Below are 20,093 nucleotides of genomic sequence, written 5' to 3' on the forward strand. Positions count from 1 at the left end.
GCACGAACTTTCCTCAGGGACTAAAAATCTTTTGAGGAACTCAGTTCCCCTACTTGTGTTTCCACGAGAGGAACCAGAGTCTAAATGAAGTTCCAGGGAGATTGGCTTTACCCTCGAAAAAGTCACTGCTCGGGGGATGGCACTTTCCAAAGTACAGAAACTTTGGGGGCAGGGTTTGCAGGGATGGCCATCGCTGGTTGGTCAAACACAGACACCGCAGCCTCTTCAACTTCTTCAACTTGTGCACCGCTTCATTAATAAAACAAGGAGGAACTTTTGGTCGAAAAGGGGCTTTAGTCTTTGACACAAGTAGTTTTTGCCTTGCTCTTTTTAAATAGGGGGATTAGTTTTAAATGCTGGAAGGAAGTTATGGTAAAAGAGGATAAAGATACAAATGAGTTGGCTATATAAAGACCTCAAACCTCATCAAGGAAAACAACAGCTTTTACCGTGCCGTCCTGTTGTATGGTAACCGCTCTATTGAACGAATGCTGTGCTGGTCTGAGGCAAAGTTGTGGCAGTGTGAGCATCTGTGACTTTAAGTCTCCAGTGATCCAACTTATACTTCTTGGAAGAATGAAAATCAGCCTAAAATTCTGACAAGCGGCTGGAAAAGTGTGTGTTGCCTGGCAACATTACTAATGGGAGCAGTCGAGTATCAGCAGTTTGGATTCCAGAGAGAACCAGTTGGTTGGCTCATGAACCAGTACCAAGACGAACGCCATGAGTCCAGGGTTACAGCTGCAGATTGGATAGATGGTCAGGTGCCATATGAAAACATACGTACTATATTCATACTGGTTGTATATAGTTCAGCTTGTAGAGTAGCACTAACACTGCCAGGTATAAGGAATTTCAGTCCCACTTAGGGCACTCATGCTTTAAACTGAATGCACCCATGGACTGTAAGACACTTTGGATCAGAGCATCCATTAAATGATGTATGTTATATTAATGTGGAACACTTGAGTATGCCGCAAAACTGACTGTAGAAAGATTTCTGAATGTCTTTGGGGCATGAGCCTTTTAAAAAATTGATAATAACATCAAAACGTTACAGAATGTGCAGTACTCCAGGTTACAGGCTAATTCAATTTACCAATTTAAATGTGACCTCAACTCTTCCTTAAGAAAGTTTTCTGTACCATCCACATCATGCTACATTAGAATAAATATTTATCATGTATATGGAAGACAATCTGTTCCTTCAGCTTCCGTTAAGCAGCCAAGCATAGGAGCCAAAGTCCAACATCCATCCAAAATATCAGTCTCTCAGCTGACCCAGAGCTGCAGTGCCGTTATTCCAATGAGCGCTGTGCGGTTTGACAGAACCATAAGAAACAGGCCTATATCTGCACCACCATCACAAACAGGCCTTTCTCTGTTCACATCCTCACGCAGTAGTGATGCTATTAATAGATTATGCTTTTACCAGAGTTCTTGGCAAGATACCAGAAGAATCTATTCCCTGAATAAAAGCTTTTAACAGAGTATCTTTCTCCACTTTAGACCATATGCAACTCCTCAGTAAGATTACAACCGTCTTTTGCACAGTGGGCCTGATGTGTTCCCAGAGTCAGCTTGGATTCATAATTGTTACAATGGTTTCTAACTTAAGCATACAGTATATTTGCTTTGAAAAATCTATCTACATTTCTTAAACCACCCATATTTTTGCCAAAATGCACATAATATGCATCATAAGTGATGTAAGAAAATATGTCTGCAACAAATTATTGGCCAGAGTCCCGTAAAGTATTAGTGAAGAAACATAATGTTTAATGGAGACATGACAGTTTAGTATGTGTGTGTATATGAGTGAGAGAGCATCTGTGTGTATACATTTGCTGACACTGGAAAACATGTGCATGTGAACACACACTGAAATTATACATAAACACTGCAGCATAAAAACAGATCCACAGTGTGTGTACATTTTGTACACACTGCCCATATTGAATTTGGACACACCATTTGTTGTCGCAGAAAGTAACAGAGGAGCGCATGTGCATGCACACACACACACACACACACACACACACACACATACATACACACACACACACATACACTGCTGCACCTGTCCCTGATTCTTTGTTTTAGGGATGATAAATGAGCTGTCAATACTCAGTCAATACCTTGTCTTGTTAGCTGAATAAATGTTGTGACCAGCCAAATGATGACTACAGTTGTAATATAAGTTGATATTTTCACAAACATTAAGTCCAAAACAAAGTTATCTTTTAACTAAAACATGTTTGGCATTATTCAAAAAAGACCACTGGGGCTGTATTTGCCTCAGCAGACACGTACTGTACTATTGCAAGTCATGCCAAAATTTTAATTGACATCTGTTGTTTATCTTTTAACTCTTTTTCAATTTTTGATGCCTCATTTTCCTTGATTCTGTGTGCTGGATCAACTGATTACAAAATTAACAGAAACATTCAAACCAGAAGCAAACTTTTTGTAATTTTGCTTTAAGACATTATTAACTTCTGTCATTCCCAGCTGCATTGAGAGTGAAGTTCAGTTTAATTAAGTTGCATCTTTTGTTTCTGCTGGGGTTGCTGTGCATTCTGTATGTGTTGAAAATGCTATGCTATTAAACCTTGGAGACCCACCATAGACCCATTTTTGTCTGTTTTGGGGGAGACAGGAGATCTTTAGAGGGAGATAGTAGGTCAACAGTATATGCCACATAGAAGTGGTATACATCATCTGAAAGCTGGGAATCTGAGATGCAGCTCAGCACTGTGTGTCAAGTTTTTCTAGTCATAAATCTGCAATAAACATTGGGTTTTGGTTGGGCACCTATTCAAATTTTGAAAGTTTAGAGTGTATAAGGGCTTAGAACATTATGATGGAAGTATATGATGGCCATTCACATGCTCAGTTATGTCTCATAATTTGCTGCAGCAATTTTTTGTTGATTGATTTTGTTGACACAGATTGGGTGCAAAATTTAACCATTTTTGACCACTCGAGAATTGATAAAAAATGGTCAGAAATCCCTCCAAAATACCACAATAAGACACCAAGACATTGAGGAACATCATAGAAAAAATCATGCTGTGATTTGGCATCATCAGTGATTGAAAGGAAAGCACTTCTGTTCTGGAAATTGCTCAAGAAACCCTTTACTGTCAATACACCTAGGAGCCATACATCCCTAGGTCTCTAGTCTGTGCTTGTAAAGTTTCATGAGGCTGTGATTATCCTAAAGGTCACAATAGGTCATTTTATACAGTGAGGTCAAGTTACAAAAAATGGTCTCACTACAATGAAACTGCTCCTATGGGGACCAACATCATCACACATGAATACAATTGGGCTGACTAAATCCACAAGAGTCTCAGCTTTCCAGTCATATCAAATTTATGCAATTCCAAGGACCCCAGTATGCATTAATATTCAAATACACCATTTTTAGAATAGGCAAAAATAACACATTTATACTGCATGCAAAAACTGCATGGGATTAGCATAACGTGGGCATGTCAGTAAAGGGGAGACTCGTGGGTACCTATAGAACCCATTTTCATTCAGATATCTTGAAGTGAGAGGTCAGGGGACTCCTTTGAAAATAGCCACACCAATTTTTCCCTCACCAAAATTTAGCCCAACTCTGGAGCATTATTTAGCCCCCTTCCCAACAAGTTAGCATGACATGGTTGGTACCAATGGATGCCTTAGGTCGTCTAGTTTCATATGATACCGGTATCTTCTAGCTTTAAAACTGAGGCAGCTACAGCCTCTGAAAGACAGTAATGTCGACTGAGAGTGCAGACGCCCCCGCGGGTCTCCGAGGGTTAATTATATTGCTGCTATGCCTTTTGATCAAACAGTCAGCAGTGGTGAGTCATAGGTGGAATTCTTCTCTCTAGAAATACTGGAACTGTAATAATTTGAGATGAAAGAAAAAGGACATTTTTTAAATTACTTACAGTAACTGTTTCCTGTTTCAAACACTTATACTGTACACTCTTACTAAAAAATCCTGATCAGGCTTAACATGCTCTACTTGCATTCAATATACATGTGGAGACATGATTATTAATAGAGCTTGTACACAGGATGACTGAGAAATGATGTATTTAATTAGGTTTTTTTCCCCAACGGTGAGAGATGACACAGCATGCTCATACTGCATTCATGAAGCATTCATGAAGCTAAGCCTAATCTAGTGTGAATCTTTGTAATACAGAACGCATGCTGTTGCCATTGACAGACTGACAAGAAAAATAAACATGTATAGAGAGCAAAGATTAGACTTATAGCTTTGAAGTCTGTCTTATGGTACACTAAGTAGCCAAACAAATATGAGTATAATTCTGACAAAAAATAAGAAAACTTCTTCCAGATCACTAAATTAAATACAAATTAACATACAAATTACAATGTATTGCAAAATCTGCATATTTGTCCAAGTTGTTACTATTTTTATGCCTTTCATTATTTTATTAACTTTTATTGATTTATTATTTTTTGTTAAGATGAAAGCATTCATCTCATCTCTGTCACAAGAGCAGCCAAAAATCACTGGGTGGCGGCACATCAATTTTGGATACAGAGTGAGTGAAATGAAAAACATTTCAAACAGAAATGCCATCTGCCAAAAATCAAGGTTTACAAAGTGCATTGTTGTGACATTGATGTAAATTATGTAGCAGCTCGTGTCAATACTTCTGGCTTCATAATTAATGGCCATGAAGGCAGTGTTTATTTACTGTTAATCCTGAAATCAACCTCACACATGACTGCGCAAACACATGTATATACAGCTGGAAAATTATTGTAATTACTGACAGCAAAATTAAACAATCAGAGAGGGAGAAGAGAAAATCACATCTCCCACATAGCTTGGATGTCAAATAATGAAATCCACTTGACCTTCAATCTGTTGGTGCCTCGGAGTCCTTTCATGCCATCTCTGTCCATCAATCTCCAGGAATGGATTAACTTCATATTTCTTTTCGAGTACATGTTGCTTTGTGTTTCCACAGAAATATCATTATCTGATAATCTGCCTCAGCTTCAGAAAATGACAGTAAAGTCACTTTTGGACACAATGAGAAGGACATAAAATTGGAAATCGGATCAACATTTTGCATGCCCACATGTGGCAAATAAATAGATGTTTTCTCTGCAGAATCTTTTCCTTTTGTTTTCGCAGTTCACATCTACAAAGAATACATTTATCCACTGTTTCATTCTCATTATTACAGAGGCTAAAAGTGCTGCTTTTCCTCTTCTCCAGCTACAGCTTCGGCTGACCCGACTTTGCAGATATTTGATGTTTTTTTTATTGTCCTTTACCCTCATGTACCTGCCCTCACTACTTCCTCTCACTCCTACTCATATTCTGTATTCCTTTCCATAAAACTCTCTTACCCTAAGATCTGAAATCAAACAATTTATCCACACGACCCTGACACACTCACCTTTCTACTGTTTATCATGATTCCTTCTCCCACTTGTTTTCATCATTTCTATTATTCAAATACTCCTCTGAGCATCCCTCAGCGAGTAACACCACTGTTGTTTTGTTGTTTCGACTCAAAGTGTGAACTAAAATGAACTTTCTGAAGAGATTCATCTGACAACTAACTAAGCATGAAAGAGTCTAAAAAAAAAAAAAAAAAGAGCTTTTTAGTTGAAGGGCAGATGAAAGTCTTGTTAAAAGTGAATCCACATACGCATAAACTTCAAAACACATGTGCACACAGTCATGTTCAGAAATGAGACATTTGACTTTTCCCAACCCTTCTTAAAACAAAGGACATGTTTGCGTCGTGAGGAGTGCGCAGCATGACTGAAGACACAGTTGTCTTGTTTCTGTGGAGAATCAGGGAAAAAGGTTTCCAGGATATTCAAAGCAAACGCTAATCAATGCTAATCAGGATATTGTTTTTGTTATTCTTTGTCGCAACACAACCCTCCGACAATTTGTTTGAGAAGACGCTCTGATAATGACGACTGTGCAAATGAAATCAGACCTCTATTCTTTAACTCCAGTCTGCTGATGAAGAAAGACAGGAAGAGACAAAGAGAGGAGGGGGAGCGAGAAAAAAAAACAAACAAACTGGAAAAAAAAGATCACTGCTGAATTGATTAGTCGATCAGAGAAAATAAACTGTAACTAATTTTGAATTCCTGGTAGCAGCCTCTTAAAAGGGAGGATTTGCTGCTTTTTTGTGTTACATTTTCATAAATTAATACTTTTGGGTTGTGGGCTGTTAGTCGGAGAAAACAAGCAATTTAAAAATGTCTCCTTGGGTTCTTGTGATTATGACGGGCATTTTTCACTATTTTCTAACTGATTGGTGGATGAATAAAAAAAAAACTGACCAATTAATTGATGACTCTCTTGACCTTGAAGAAGGGTCATGAAGGTCTTTCTAAAAATGTGCTCTGACTGAGCTGCTAGAAAAGCTAACAAACAAATTAATTGGCAAGTCAACAGTTCAGATAAAAGATTATTCGTATAAATCATTTTGCAAGAAAAAAATTCAATGCCAATTTAAAAAGAGGAAGGAAGAATTTGTTGCTTTCCTCTGTTTTATGTGATTGTTAATTCAGTATCCTCCATAATGAAAATTGCAGCCCTACTAACGAATGTCGTGCACATATACTTAGTTTTACAGTTTTACTCAGGTGTTGTTAAAATTACTTATAATGTACTATTACTATGTACTAACCAGGTTATTAGGCACTATGCATTCTTACTTCATATTTACCTTGTAAATAGCTTGTTCTTAGGCAACTGTGCACTTACAAGAAGGGCATTTTCAAACCTGATTTGTTTACTCCGTTTGGACTTAAGTTCGTTGTCTCCCTTGATACGATTTGTTTGGGTAGATCTGAATGCAGCAATCTTACTCAGGTGCAGACCAAAACAACCTTAGAGAGACCCTTTGAAGAAGTGGTCTCGGACACAAACAAATTCTGGAGCAGTACATTTGTGGTGGGAAGGTGATCCAACTACAAGGTGGACAACTCTGCAAGTGAGTAGCCAAAAGCAGGTTGCAGGGATGCAAATGAGTGAAATCAACAGCTGCTAGCAGCTAGCTGGAGAATGAATCAAGGGCGAACCTGGACTAACAATGAAGTGTGCTGCATTTAGGGCTGCAACTTACAATTATTTTCATTATTGATTAATCTATCAATCATTTTCTTGGTTAATCTATTAGTTGTTTGATCCATAAAATGTCAGAAAATTTCCACAACAGTCCAAAACCCAAAGATATTGTGTTTACTGTCATAGAAGACTAAAGACACCAGAAAACATTCACATTTGAGAAGCTGGAATCTGAACATTTTGACTTTTTTTTCCTCAAAAAATGGTGATTAATCAATTATCAAAATAGTGATTAATATAGTAGTTAGCAACTAACTGATTCATCGACTAATCATTGTCAACCCAACCAGTCAAAGCAGATGGCCGCCCACCAAGAGCTGGGTTCTGTTTGAGGTTTCTACCCATTAAAGGGGAGTTTTTCCTTACTGCTGTCGCCAAGTGCTTGCTCATTGTTGGGTCTCTGTAAACTAAAGAGTACGGTCTTGACCTGCTCTATGTGAAAAGTTCCCTGAGATGACTTTTGTTGTGATTTGGTGCTATATAAATAAAAATTGATTGAATTGATTGATTGACAGATCTAGCTGTATTCTTCATATTTGGACAGTGGACCTTCTTCAGGACTTTCCTGTGTTTACATTCTTACTCAAGACACAACTAACCAATGAGAGTGAAGGTTTTCTTATCTTGGTGATCACGTTGACAGCGCACTCACGTGGCATGAAAATGAAATGAAAATGAAATGAAAATCTCTGCTCCAGGCTACAACAGAGAATGTACTTTTTGTTTTTATTTTACCAAATGGTTTAAAAAAGCGTACTTCATTACAGCATCCAAGTATGGTATGGTAACCTATTGGCACTGAGTCTTCATCTGAAAAATCTGTGCTCAGAGAGGCACAGAAAATTCTGAATGATCCAACACACATCCTGAACTCTGAATTTGAAGTGTTGCCTTCAGGCCAACGGTTCAGAATCCCAAAAAACAGACTGAACCAGTACAAGAACTCATTTATTCCATCCTCCATCAAGATACTAAATAGCTACAAGTAGTGGAGTTTATTTTGAAACTAAGTGATTGTGATTTGACTGCTTACTATCTTACTATCTTGATTTTATTTGGCTTTTTTAATTGAAACTATGGTCTATTTATTGCAATTACTTACAGTAGTGGTACTGTATGATTTCATTTACAGAATAGGATACAATGATTTGATTATCTATTATCTGGTTTGACGATACTTGGCTTTTTTAAATGATTGTGTTCATTTCCCTTTCTTCTCTATTCCCCTTTATTATCCCTAAAAGTATACTGTCTCACTCAACATGTGAATTTAAGCACGTTTAAACATATTAAGTTTAAACTTAAAGTTTAATCTTGAATGTATGTATGTATGATCTATGTTCTGTGTGTACAAGTGCATTGTGACACTATCGGCAAGTGCGTTGTGTGATGCAGCGGCTCGGAGCCCAAGACAAATTTCCCTTGTAGGACAATAAAGTATAGCTTATCTTATCTCACGTGGCTTTTAGTGATGCATTTTGGTACACTTGGATTTTTTTTTGTGTGAAAAGAGACCAAACCAAGGGGAAAACACACCAAATTTACCAACTCATCCACTGATTCAGAGCAGAGCAAACATACTATCCCATAGAAGGTGTAGCATTGTTCCCTGAAAACTAACTACGACTGTACAGTCAATTGAACTGATGAATAATGACAGAAGTGTTTAACAGAACTGCAAGACTTGGCCTGACAAAGCACAAATAAAAGGTTAAATAAACTGATATTTGTATCATATGCTCTACAAAATGATGCATTTATATGAATATTAAAGTATATCATAGCAATGGCTGCTAATCTAGTCATCACTAACTTTAATAGAGTACATTTTTACAATAATGTCCTGACTCATAATGATGAGAGAGAGCAGCAGTTTTCACAATCATGTAGATTTGTTTGTGTGTTGTTATGTTGCCATCTCAACCTCACACCCACAAAACAGAACATCTCTCCAGTGATTCACTACTTTGCATGATTTGCCATGATACAACACTGCTGCTGCTGCTGCTATCTGCTTGAGAATGAGCCTTGATAATGACAGATGAACGCAGCAAAATGTGGAAATGAAATCAGACATCTATTCTTGAACTACAATGCCCTGATGGAGAAAGACAGAGGAGGAAGGGAGGGAGAGGAAGAGGAAGAGAGTGCACAGGTAAATTAGATTGAAAGAGAGAGAGAGAGGCCCAGGCAGCAGAATGTGGAAGAAATAGAAATAAATCAAAAGTGTGAAAAAGAAATGATATACTGTGGTGAGATGGAAAAAAAAAAGAGAGAGACGCAGGGGGAGGCAGTGGAAGAGAGAAGGCGGTGAGGGAGCTCTGAAGAGGAAATCAGCTGCTTTCTAATGGGCACTGATTACATCTCCTCCTAAATGTCAAGTACATTTCCATTTAAAGTGCCTTGCTGCTTAAAAAGCCATGAAGAGAGGCACACCCAGACCACACACACACCCAGACACACACACGTGCATGTGGGCTGATATCCAGTCCACACGCACAGACACATACAGGAATGCAAACAACTTAAAGACACACGACACTACACACACACAGTTTAATTAACATCTGAATGCATCCTGCGCTGCTGTGTGTAAGAACATATATGTGCACGCATCATTTCTTCAAACATCCCTTTTTTTGTATGTCTATGAATCTTGGAAAAGTGACACAGTTGCCGGAGTACACCTCCGTCTCATCAATAAAATCCACACATGCTCACTCGCGCTTCTTTATCCTTCATTTCAACCCGCTCTCAAATCTGCTCTCAACCAATGAGGCGTGTCCTCCCGCCGGGGCTCAGTAATGACTGCCAATCAGGATCACCGTAGCTGTGCCCACCAGCAAAGACCAGGAAGATAGATGAGTGGCCCCGAGGCTCCCGCTGCACTGGAGCGAACAGAGCTTAGGGATAGATTCAATATGTCACAATAACACACACACACACACACACACACACACACGCTCCGACACTCCCACACACATGGAAAAAGCCTGGCGTGTGTGGATGCGAACACATGAACACGTTCTTGTAGCGAATGCAGACATGCACAAGTGGAGCCAGCTGTTCTTTCTCATCTTCTCTTTCATATATGCACAACGCAAGAAACTCACAGGCAGCGATTAACTGAATAACCACAAAAAGATGCACACACACAGTACACAGGTTTTAAATGACATTAGTACAGTAAAATATGAACACAAAATTGCAGTTTTAGCCTATTTAAACCAAATTCTACTTTCAGAACTGCTTAAACTACGCGTGTAAGTTTAAACAATGTTTCATTTTATCTGCTGTGTTACAGTATTTGATTATTAAACATAAAATAAATACTTGAATGTTAACATGATGATAATTTGTTAAAATGTAAACTGTGATAATGCAAACTAATTATTCAAATTTGAACTGTCATTTTGACACACCCAAAAAAGAAGAGTAGGTAGAAATGTTTTCTTTGTTGTTGATGCAACTCAAGTTTTATTGCAATTCTTTTGAACGTTACTCAGTTTATATCAAATCTGATGTAATTCATACGTTGACTTTAATCAAGTTGGTTGAACTCATTGTCTTTGCATTTTCACCGAGGCTCTACTCAGTTCACTGTTACAGTTACTGTATTTTATTGAGTTTGTCATACTCAATACTGTACCATGAAGTTCACTAAACTAACAAAAAATGCTTGGGAAATGTTGCCTTAATTTCCTCATTTAAAGTTTTCACAATGAAAGTAGTATTTTAGTAGTTTTAGCAAGTCCCACAGGACCTCTTAACACAATATGAAGCAGATTAATGTGTCATTTTACTGACAAAGTCAACAAATCTAGATTTGTAGTGCTGTTTAGTTGACGTGTAACACATGAAACCACATAACAGATATAGTTCATATTTAAAAACAATACACATTATGAATACATGACTCATGCATATTTTTTTCTTAGGACTACAAAGCTTACAGTCTGACACAGGTACAAATCAGTGCTGAAAACTGTCTGAAATGACTGAACACTAAAAACATTCTCAGATCTAAAACGATATGTTCACATGAAAGAGCATCAATGCATGTAACAAATACATGACCTACAGACTCTCGTCTAAATGCTTAGCATGCAGCCTTAAAGATTCACAGCCGATTATGCAGCACAGCTTGAAAACAAAACAAGACTGATGCAACTCTCACAAGCAATTAGTGTAACAGGCCTTCTGCACAGGTTCACCAATCACACTATCAACAGGTGACTGAACTGCTAATAGATACAACAGTGGAGATATTTCAAATGTCTGTGTTGACAGCAGATACAATACAACAACTCCAGTGTCCAGACAAACCTCCATAAGATCAACAAAAGCACAGCAAAGAGTTAAATACACACAAACAGCTGTCAGAGACAGAAGACAGAGGGTGTATCTGACTCACCTTACTTGAAGATAAAGTGGTCCATATATCTATATTATGTCCGCTGCACTTGTTGCTGTGTTTTTATTAAAATAACAGTGATAGCTATTTTGGTCAGTGAAGGAGTCCTGACCAAAATGTGTGTGCGTGTGTGTGTGTATGCGTATGTGTGTGTGTGTTGAAAATTGTAAGAGCTTTCTTTGACTAAGCATCAAATGTAAGACAGCTGATTGTTTATATATTTAAATAGAAAATGTTAATCTTGAGATGTGAAGTGAAATAGCTCAGATGTTAAATATCTCAGAGCATAAATATTCATTATATCACTTACTCTCTATAAAATATTTACTGATGCTCCATACACATAAGGATGTGGACTGTATGAAGTATAAAAGCTGCAAATGAGACAATACATCCACGCAATGTGATACATTTTTGATAATAATTAAGATAATGACCCCAGTGGATTATTATTATACTGTGAAATAAACTAAAAACGTCTGTTGATAAATTGCATTCAGGAAATAGCTCACACCTTGAAGCTGTAAAAAAAAATGCTGTGCATTAAACATCCAGGTGTGATTGTCTAATCTACTTAAATTGTCTCAGATTGAAGACTACAAAACATGAATGGACAGAAAGAGCACTTCTGAGTCCATCACCTGCAAAAAATAGTCTTTTATTGCAGCCTTTACTATAAAATCTACTGTATTCTGGCTCTCTTTCCGACCATGTTTGCTTATCAAAGTTACGACGCTGAATGTGTCCCTTATGTAAAGTATTGATAGATAGTGAAGATATGAGGAGTTAAGGAGCCAAAAAGTGTAAAAATACTGCTCTCCTCCTTTAAAATCATTACCTCCAAGTATGAGGTCAGGAAAAAAAATCACTGCACTAGAGTTTAAAACTTTCAAATGAGGGAGACATTTTGTCTCAGACAAGAGTTAAATAATTTATCAGTAACTTGCAGCTACAGTATGGTGGAAAGTGTGTGAGTGTGTGGGGGGGGGGGCGGGACAGGGGAGAAAAAGATGTTGATGAAATGATCCAGAGACAATGTGTGTGTGTGTGTGTGTGTGTGTGTGTGTGTGTGTGTGTGTGTGTGTGTTTGTGAGAGTGAAGTAGAGGAAAGTAGAAGTAATGCAGCCAAGTGTAAAAAATATATACATTTTTTTTAGTCAAGATTTTTAGCCAGCTAGTGTTTGGCAGCGTGTGGAATACTTGCATTTTTAACTTTTTAATTAATCTTAAGATTTGTGTACCTGCAGCAACACTGCGAGAAAACATAACATTTTGTCTTATGGGACAAAATGAAGCAGCTGAAGTCCTGAATGAAACCAGTATCAGGGTGCTTGTAATCATAGGAAATAAAGCATTATACATCATCAAATCTACATAAAAAACCTGCATGCATTTTAATACCTTTCCCTTCAAGATGCATGAGTAAATCTCATTACTGCACAACTCTCAAACAGCTACCTGACAACATGAGCTTCTCATCACGCTCTTGTGCACTACATTAAGAAAAGAATTATCCACAGCAGCTCCAAGAATAAAAGTGGATAGATGCAGGGAAGAGTTGAGCACTGACTGGCACTAATTGTAACCCTGCCTCGTTCTTCTCACTGTATCTAAATGAAGCCTCGCTGTCTCGTCTGCCCTTGTCAGCACTTGTTAACCTCCATATCGATTCTTCTGCACTACTGTACATCTCCTTTAATTAAAGACATCGGCTAATCTGGCTTTCCACCAAGCTGTATTTGCCAGCGAATATCTGTCAACCTCAAGATGATTGTAGCTAAATACAGAGCTTTACATTTGCATGTATTGACGGATTGAGTTACAGAGGATTGATAAAAGTAGTTTGATCTCTGGTGAGTTGCACCAATGACTTTGACTTTTGACAGAGAAATACTTTAGTATACGATGACTTGGACTCAATCATAATGGGAAAAAAAGAATGTGGTAAATACGAGGCGTCTATAGGCGTCTATCTTGATCCATCTCACAATCAGGTGTGTGGTTTTTGAATATTAAAGCTTCCAGCATGTAAACATCATTAAAATCAGTGGCGATAAGGCTGGATAACATGGACAAAATGTCAAATTGTATTTTCAAATATTTTAAAATTCATAGTATGCATCACAATATTTTTGATTTTGAATATTTGAAGCTGGACTTCAAGTTACTTACAAGAAGAGAAAACCAGAACAAGAACAAAATTGTATGCAAGATTTTATTTCTATCACAAAATAAAGACATGAGAAACCATGTTTATTCAAAAAAAAATATTTTTAATGATTTTAAAGGTGAACTATAGGACTATACAGTATAGCTAACAGTCAGAAATACCCTCAAACAAGGTGAACTACTGACTTTAAAATGCCACAGCAAAACAGTACAATTACATCTTTAAACTCACTCAGTACTGTATTTAAGTGCTGTCATGGGAAAACACTAAAAAAAAAAACACATTGGAGGACTCGAAATAAATGTCAACTTTTATGAACAATCCACTGAAATATCTTTTCTGGAAATAAAAAAGGATTAAAACAAACTCTATGCAACATAAACATATATTACAATTTGCGTAGTTTTGTCTTTTTGAACAGTTGGAACGTTTAAGCCTTGAGAAAGCTATGATTACCATGGAATACGAATATTAATTTCATGCTTGGTTTGGCCAAAAAATTATACATTTGCTAACAACATATTTGGACAACATATGCCCGAACAATTATCCTCCAGAAGCAGTTATTTCCTGGAAACAGTCTGCAGCTTAAGCAGCTGCCCCTCGCATGCATGTGTTTCATGCATTACACTACTGTTACCAATAAAAATACTGATCAACCTCTACTTTACAATTAGCAAGAGATCTCTCGGGGACAGCTTCAAGGTTTGGTAAAGCTAATTAGATTAAATAATGGCTGAATAGAGCGCTTTAGTAAATGAGGTAATAAAAATGCTTTTTGGATGCCTGGGCACAAAGACAATGAAAACAGCCATCATGAGGGGACCAGCGCAAGGACACAATACAATATGTCTTCATCCCACACAAGACATCTGCAAGTGACGGTGCTTGGTACTATGTGAGAGATGAGAACAGAACAGAGAAAAAGGCCCATTTGAGCATCGATCACTTTTATGCCCCTGGTCTGTTTGCATATTTTAGACCTATAAACAACATGAATGATGTGCCGTGTAATGCACCATAATCGAGATTTATTCAGTCGGGGGGTGGCGGGGTAAGGGGAGGAGATGTTCACAATCTCAGAATCAGGAGGGGCTTTTGTGGCTGTGTGTGTGTGTATGTGTGTGCGCACGCACTGTGATTTATTTGATTTAATTAGATCGCCGATGTAAAACAGCTCGCAGGGAAAAAAAGGTAAAGACGAGTGCCAAGGGAGGCATAAATAACACCAGGCTCTTTCCCCTTCCTCGATCGCTTTCTTTCCTCCTCAGCCTCTAGTTTTCTTTCAGCTCTCTGATCTTTTCCCTGCCCGTACACAATCTCAAATTTTTTTTCTACATCCTCTTTTTCTTCACCTCTTTTCCTTTGCTTTCTTCTGTCTCCATTTTGCTCTGCCCATCCTCTCCCTCCCCTTCCCTCTCTCCTCCATCTCCCTCTGCTCCGCTCCCAGCTGAATAATGATAGGGGGTAAACACCTCATTAGGCTAAAAGGCCCACAGGAACAATCAGAGACATGGTACTCAGTCGAACCTGTTACTCTGAATGAGACATTTTGAACACAGCACAACAAGATGGATTCTACACAGGAAGTGGATAAGAGGGAGGGGGGTGCAGTCATTCACTGGAAAGGTTGTCCAGATCAGATATGACTAAACTGCATCTTAAAAACTAGATCTATATGCATAGTGTCATCTGTGCATCTTCTGATGCTTAAACACTTCTTGTGGCTCTCTTCCTGTCCCTCTTTGTTTCCTGTGGACACACAGAGCCATGAATATCTGATTTATAGTGAGTGATCAGCAGAGAAGAGGAGCATAAATCTACACTCTCCAGTAGTAACGGCCAGTAAAAGTAGTTTATCTGACACTTTGAACCGCCTGCATCGCCTCATCACAGCCAACCATCTCTACCTCTCTGATACCAGACGTACAAGGTCAGAAACTTGTTTCACTTTTCACCTTTCAGCTGTTTTCATATTTACTTTCATATAGAAAGTTATTCCTCCCTCTCTTTTTTACTTTTTTTTTTTTTATATTCTCTACGCTTGACTTTAAAATGTATATCAAAAGTCCTTGATTTAAAAAATGTATCCCTAGTAGCCAGTGGCAGACCTTGAGATTTCAGTGGTCTTTGAATTACCGCATCACCTGAGAAACTTATTGAGCTTGTGTTTAACCGTAGTCGCTCTAGGTGAGGACGCTAATTTAGATTTCTTAAATTTAGGGCGTATTTCCCTTTATCATTGCTCCACACGTATTTTCTTCTCTCTCTCTCTCTATCCAGCCTCTCTCCTCTTACAGGTGTTTGAAAGCATCAGAGTATTTGTACACTCAATATTTAATGTTGTAGCCACATAAGCCCGGCAAGTGAAATTTGGACAGATCTCTCCTCTGCATGCTCAGTTAAAACCAAACCAAAAACAGCAAAACACGGCACAAGCAACAAGACAAGCAATCGCACCAAGAATGAGACCAAAACAATGCATGTTGGTGCATTGGTGCAGCATGTGTGTGTGTGTGCATTAAACAAAAGATGAGGCTAATTTGATTAATGAGCAAAGCATATCAGTGTACAACCAAATTGGAACATAAGTCATGAGTCTTTTATATGACTTTCACACCTGTTTCTCTGGTAGTCAGCACAAATATACATAATGAATGGCTTCATGATTTATGCATGCTAAGCAATAATGTATGGCTACGAATCTTTAGGAATTCTAATGGCATTTTTTATAATTGTCTCTTGTGCTGGTTCACTGTCATTAAATAAAACATGATTTCTGACAATCCCCACCTCAGGAAGAAAAGATGCAGACTTTCCCAGGTTTCCTGTCACTAGCAGATGTGAGCAGCATGGCGATCTGTCTTGCAACATGAGTAAAAATAAAATATTTTTGAACTTTTAAACTATACTTTATATATGAGGACGAATTGATTTTTTGATTGCTGCTTTAAGAAAATAAAGAGCCACGTGTTTCTCTTTTTTTAAGAGCTGCTTTGGAAACACTTTAGACAATATTCATATTAATAGCTCTTTAATTGTTATTGATTACCAAAGTGGCTTATGCAGAGAGAACAGATCCACAAAAACAGCTGAATCAGTGTGTCAAGCTTGTCATTACTGAGAGGAAAGGATGAGGAAACCAACAGCTGTAGATGCACTGTACGTATCTCTCCATGCGACACTGAAGAAAGAGCAGTCATCTTCCTCCAAACACCCACCTGCAATTATTAAAAAAGCAAAGAAAATAAATTCATCAGTCAGTATATTGCTCCAGTAAATTTTAGGTTTAAAAAGTCACAAGTTATTAGCTGCTCTAATTAGTAAATTATCTGTGAAATTAACTGTGAGGGCAATTTCTAACAATTTCTAACACGCACAAAAATGAGGAGTATTACCAAAACAACAGCTCTGGGGATCTACTGTGCATTATTTGTTGGCAAATTTTGGGCTTAGACACGCACACACACACCCATAAAACACACACATACAAGTTTTCAAAATAACAATGCCAACAGAGAGAAGCTTAAACAAGCTATGAAATATTCAAGTGATTACTGTCACTATCACAATTCATCTAAAACAGTTTGTTCAGAAAACCTCTTCAAGCTTTGTTTTGAATTGCACAATACTATTGCAATATCCATGCAAGATCTCACTAAAACCACTTTCCTGTTCATTTAATGAATAAGCTTTGTTATGTTACAATTCAATAATTGAAAATAATCTCACTCATGATCTATTATACATTCAACAGAAATGGATTTAACCATAAATATTCATGAAAAATCAGCTTTCTCCAGAATATGAATTGAAAGGATTAACCTGTTACTACCCTCTCACCCCTCACCCCTCACCTCTGACCCACAGAGAGCTCTAGGAAGTGCTACTGGTGATGAAGGTGTTGGGTGAGACAGCATTAATGGTTTTGTGTTCCGTTATCGGGCCAGGGGCCACGTGGGAGGAACAGGAGGTACACAGAGGGTTGTTGAGCGTCACGTTGAAGGTGCCCTTCAGCACCGTGTTCATGATGCCTGGACTCAACTGCAGACACAATTAGAAATAGGAAGGAACAAAAAGAAAGGAAACAATGAGGCAAAGTAAGAGTTATAGCTTTGTGTCATACACACAAAGGAAAAGGGAATGTTTTAAGACAGTGGTTCTCAAACTTTTTCACATCAAGGACCGCTAACCTGACACAAATTAGACCACGGGCAAGATTTTGTCCCAGGGTCCCCAATCTGGTAGGATTTTTGCTTTTAGATGTTTTATTACAGAAAGTGTATGAAACCCACGATCAAAATAGTCACACATTCTGTCATTGTGTTACTTATGGATGGAATTATAGTGAAATTTTTTTTTTTTTTTTGCTGGGGACCCCTGGAACCTCCTCGAGGACCCCTTTGAGAACCACTATTTTAAGACATAAAAATACTCTGCTTGGAATAATCATGTGTTTGACATGGCTTTTACACAAAAAGTTACACAATTACCTGTTTAAAAATGCTAAAAATTACATCTATACTACTCAACAAGATGTCTCCTACATCACCAAAAAGTTCATTCTCAGTGTAAATTTATGCGCTTGAGGTTCACACATCCAGATCATGTCTGTCATCACAAAAAGCAGACAAAGAAAATTTCCCTCCTTCAGCAGGTTAATGTTAAACCAGCCTTGAAGTTGTTTTACAATTGCATAAAGCTGAAACACAGAACAGTCCCGTTGTACAGAACGTTGTGCAAGAAAAAAAAAAATGAATGAATGAACGAATGACTGGGTGGAAGGCAGTGGCTGAAAACTAGTATGATGGTTGTTGTTGTCTTCTGGCTTGAAAACAGGACAATTCTTCACATTTTCCACCAACTGCCCTGGTTTTTACTGCAGTCCACTAAACTGTCTCATAAACCGCGTCCCTTGACGGAGTATCAACTTGCCACCTCATGTGAAACAGCTTCACAGTGTCTGTCAAGATATGAACACACACCACCTAAACAAAGAACTTGCTTAAGACTGAGGAGCTGTGCACTCTGGTGTATTTGACTTATCCTGATATCTGTTACTTCATATCTCTCAAAGTTTAGTGTGAAGTAAGGTAAGATTCAGGGCAGCTTATGAAGTGATTTTTTTTTCTTTGTCTACAGTAGCCTTTGTTCAAGTCTTGGTACTGCAGGGCGTTTGTAGTGTCAGAGGAGGTCACTGGACTATATCTTAAAAGTAAAATTGCTATTAATTTCTAATATTTTAGCATCTACAACTTCAGCTTTAAACATAACTTAGATCCTAAAAACACATACATGTAGCAGACAAAACTATAACGATTGTTGTTTTTCTCACTGAACCCATAAACATGGAACTAGCATTACAGCACACATACACATGAAGTATTAGTCTGTCTGTCCACAGTCTTACCAAGGGTACATGAAAAAAGCAGACAGCACATAAAAAAACAAAAGAAATCCATAAACTTCAAAGTCTGACTTTAAAATTACCTTGCCAAAAAAAGAAAATCTCTCTCTCTCACACACACACACACACACACACAAGCCAAGATGAAGATGCAGACATACATGCATATATACGCTGTATGCACATACACTTGATCCACCATCCCTCCCACCCAGGTACTGCCTAAGGAATCTACTTCCTCTATGTTGTCAAATCTCTCTCTCTCCTCTCTTTCTCTCTCTCCCCCCGTGTCTGTCTTTCTCCCCGCACCGCCTCCCCTAACCTCCCGGTGCACATACACACATCAGTATGCCGGAGATGCCACAGTAGGATTTAGGCACATTGGCGGGGCCGCTCAGATCTTAGTATTGATCCTAATGGGAAAAGGGTTGCGGGTTCAACTCCAGGTCACCCTCAGGGTTGCCCAGGAGGTCGAGGAGATAGGGGAAGAGCCCTTGGAAGTGACGACACCATCAGCATGGCAATGATGAGGGAGATTATGGGATGTTTCACTAGGTCAAAGAGGGAGAAGGAAAAGGGGATCTATGCAGAGAGTTGGTGATTATGTTACTCTGTCTGTACACAGAGGTGTACAAGTGTGCACACAGGAGCAGAAGAAAGTGCAATGCAGGGAAGTCTTTCCCACAACACACATACATGTACAGTACATGCTACATAAAAGTAACACAAGCTTCACCCAATGTACTATGCATATGCACATGCCAGCAAAATTAGGGATGCCTTTTCTGTATAGGTGCATGTAGAAATTAGCATATCACATACCAATTTGGAACCACACACAAAGGCAAACATGATGCATACGGACGTTATCTAATCAATGACCTCTGTTTAAAGGGGACATATTATACTTCTTGTGGTTGTGTTGTTATTTGTATACTGTATGTCTGATATCTGTGCTAAA

The 20,093-nt window shown here is 38.2% G+C and overlaps 1 protein-coding gene across 6 annotated transcripts in view; it reads right to left on the reverse strand.

Annotated features, from left to right (window-relative positions):
• Positions 1-16,742: 16,742 nt before the first annotated feature.
• Positions 16,743-20,093, reverse strand: part of stpg2 (sperm-tail PG-rich repeat containing 2) — a 59,624-nt gene continuing 56,273 nt past the window's right edge. For 5 of the 6 annotated variants that reach the window (XM_042420576.1, XM_042420578.1, XM_042420581.1 and 2 more), the window contains exon 13: positions 16,743-16,946. In XM_042420576.1, coding sequence (XP_042276510.1) covers positions 16,767-16,946 — 180 coding nt within the window. In that variant the 3' untranslated portion in view covers positions 16,743-16,766. Of the gene's footprint in view, positions 16,947-17,582; positions 17,770-20,093 lie in introns of all 6 variants that reach the window. The other variant, XM_042420577.1, reaches the window with a different exon arrangement.

Source organism: Thunnus maccoyii, chromosome 9, assembly GCF_910596095.1.
Source record: "Thunnus maccoyii chromosome 9, fThuMac1.1, whole genome shotgun sequence".
In the NCBI taxonomy this organism is placed as follows: Eukaryota; Metazoa; Chordata; class Actinopteri; order Scombriformes; family Scombridae; genus Thunnus; species Thunnus maccoyii.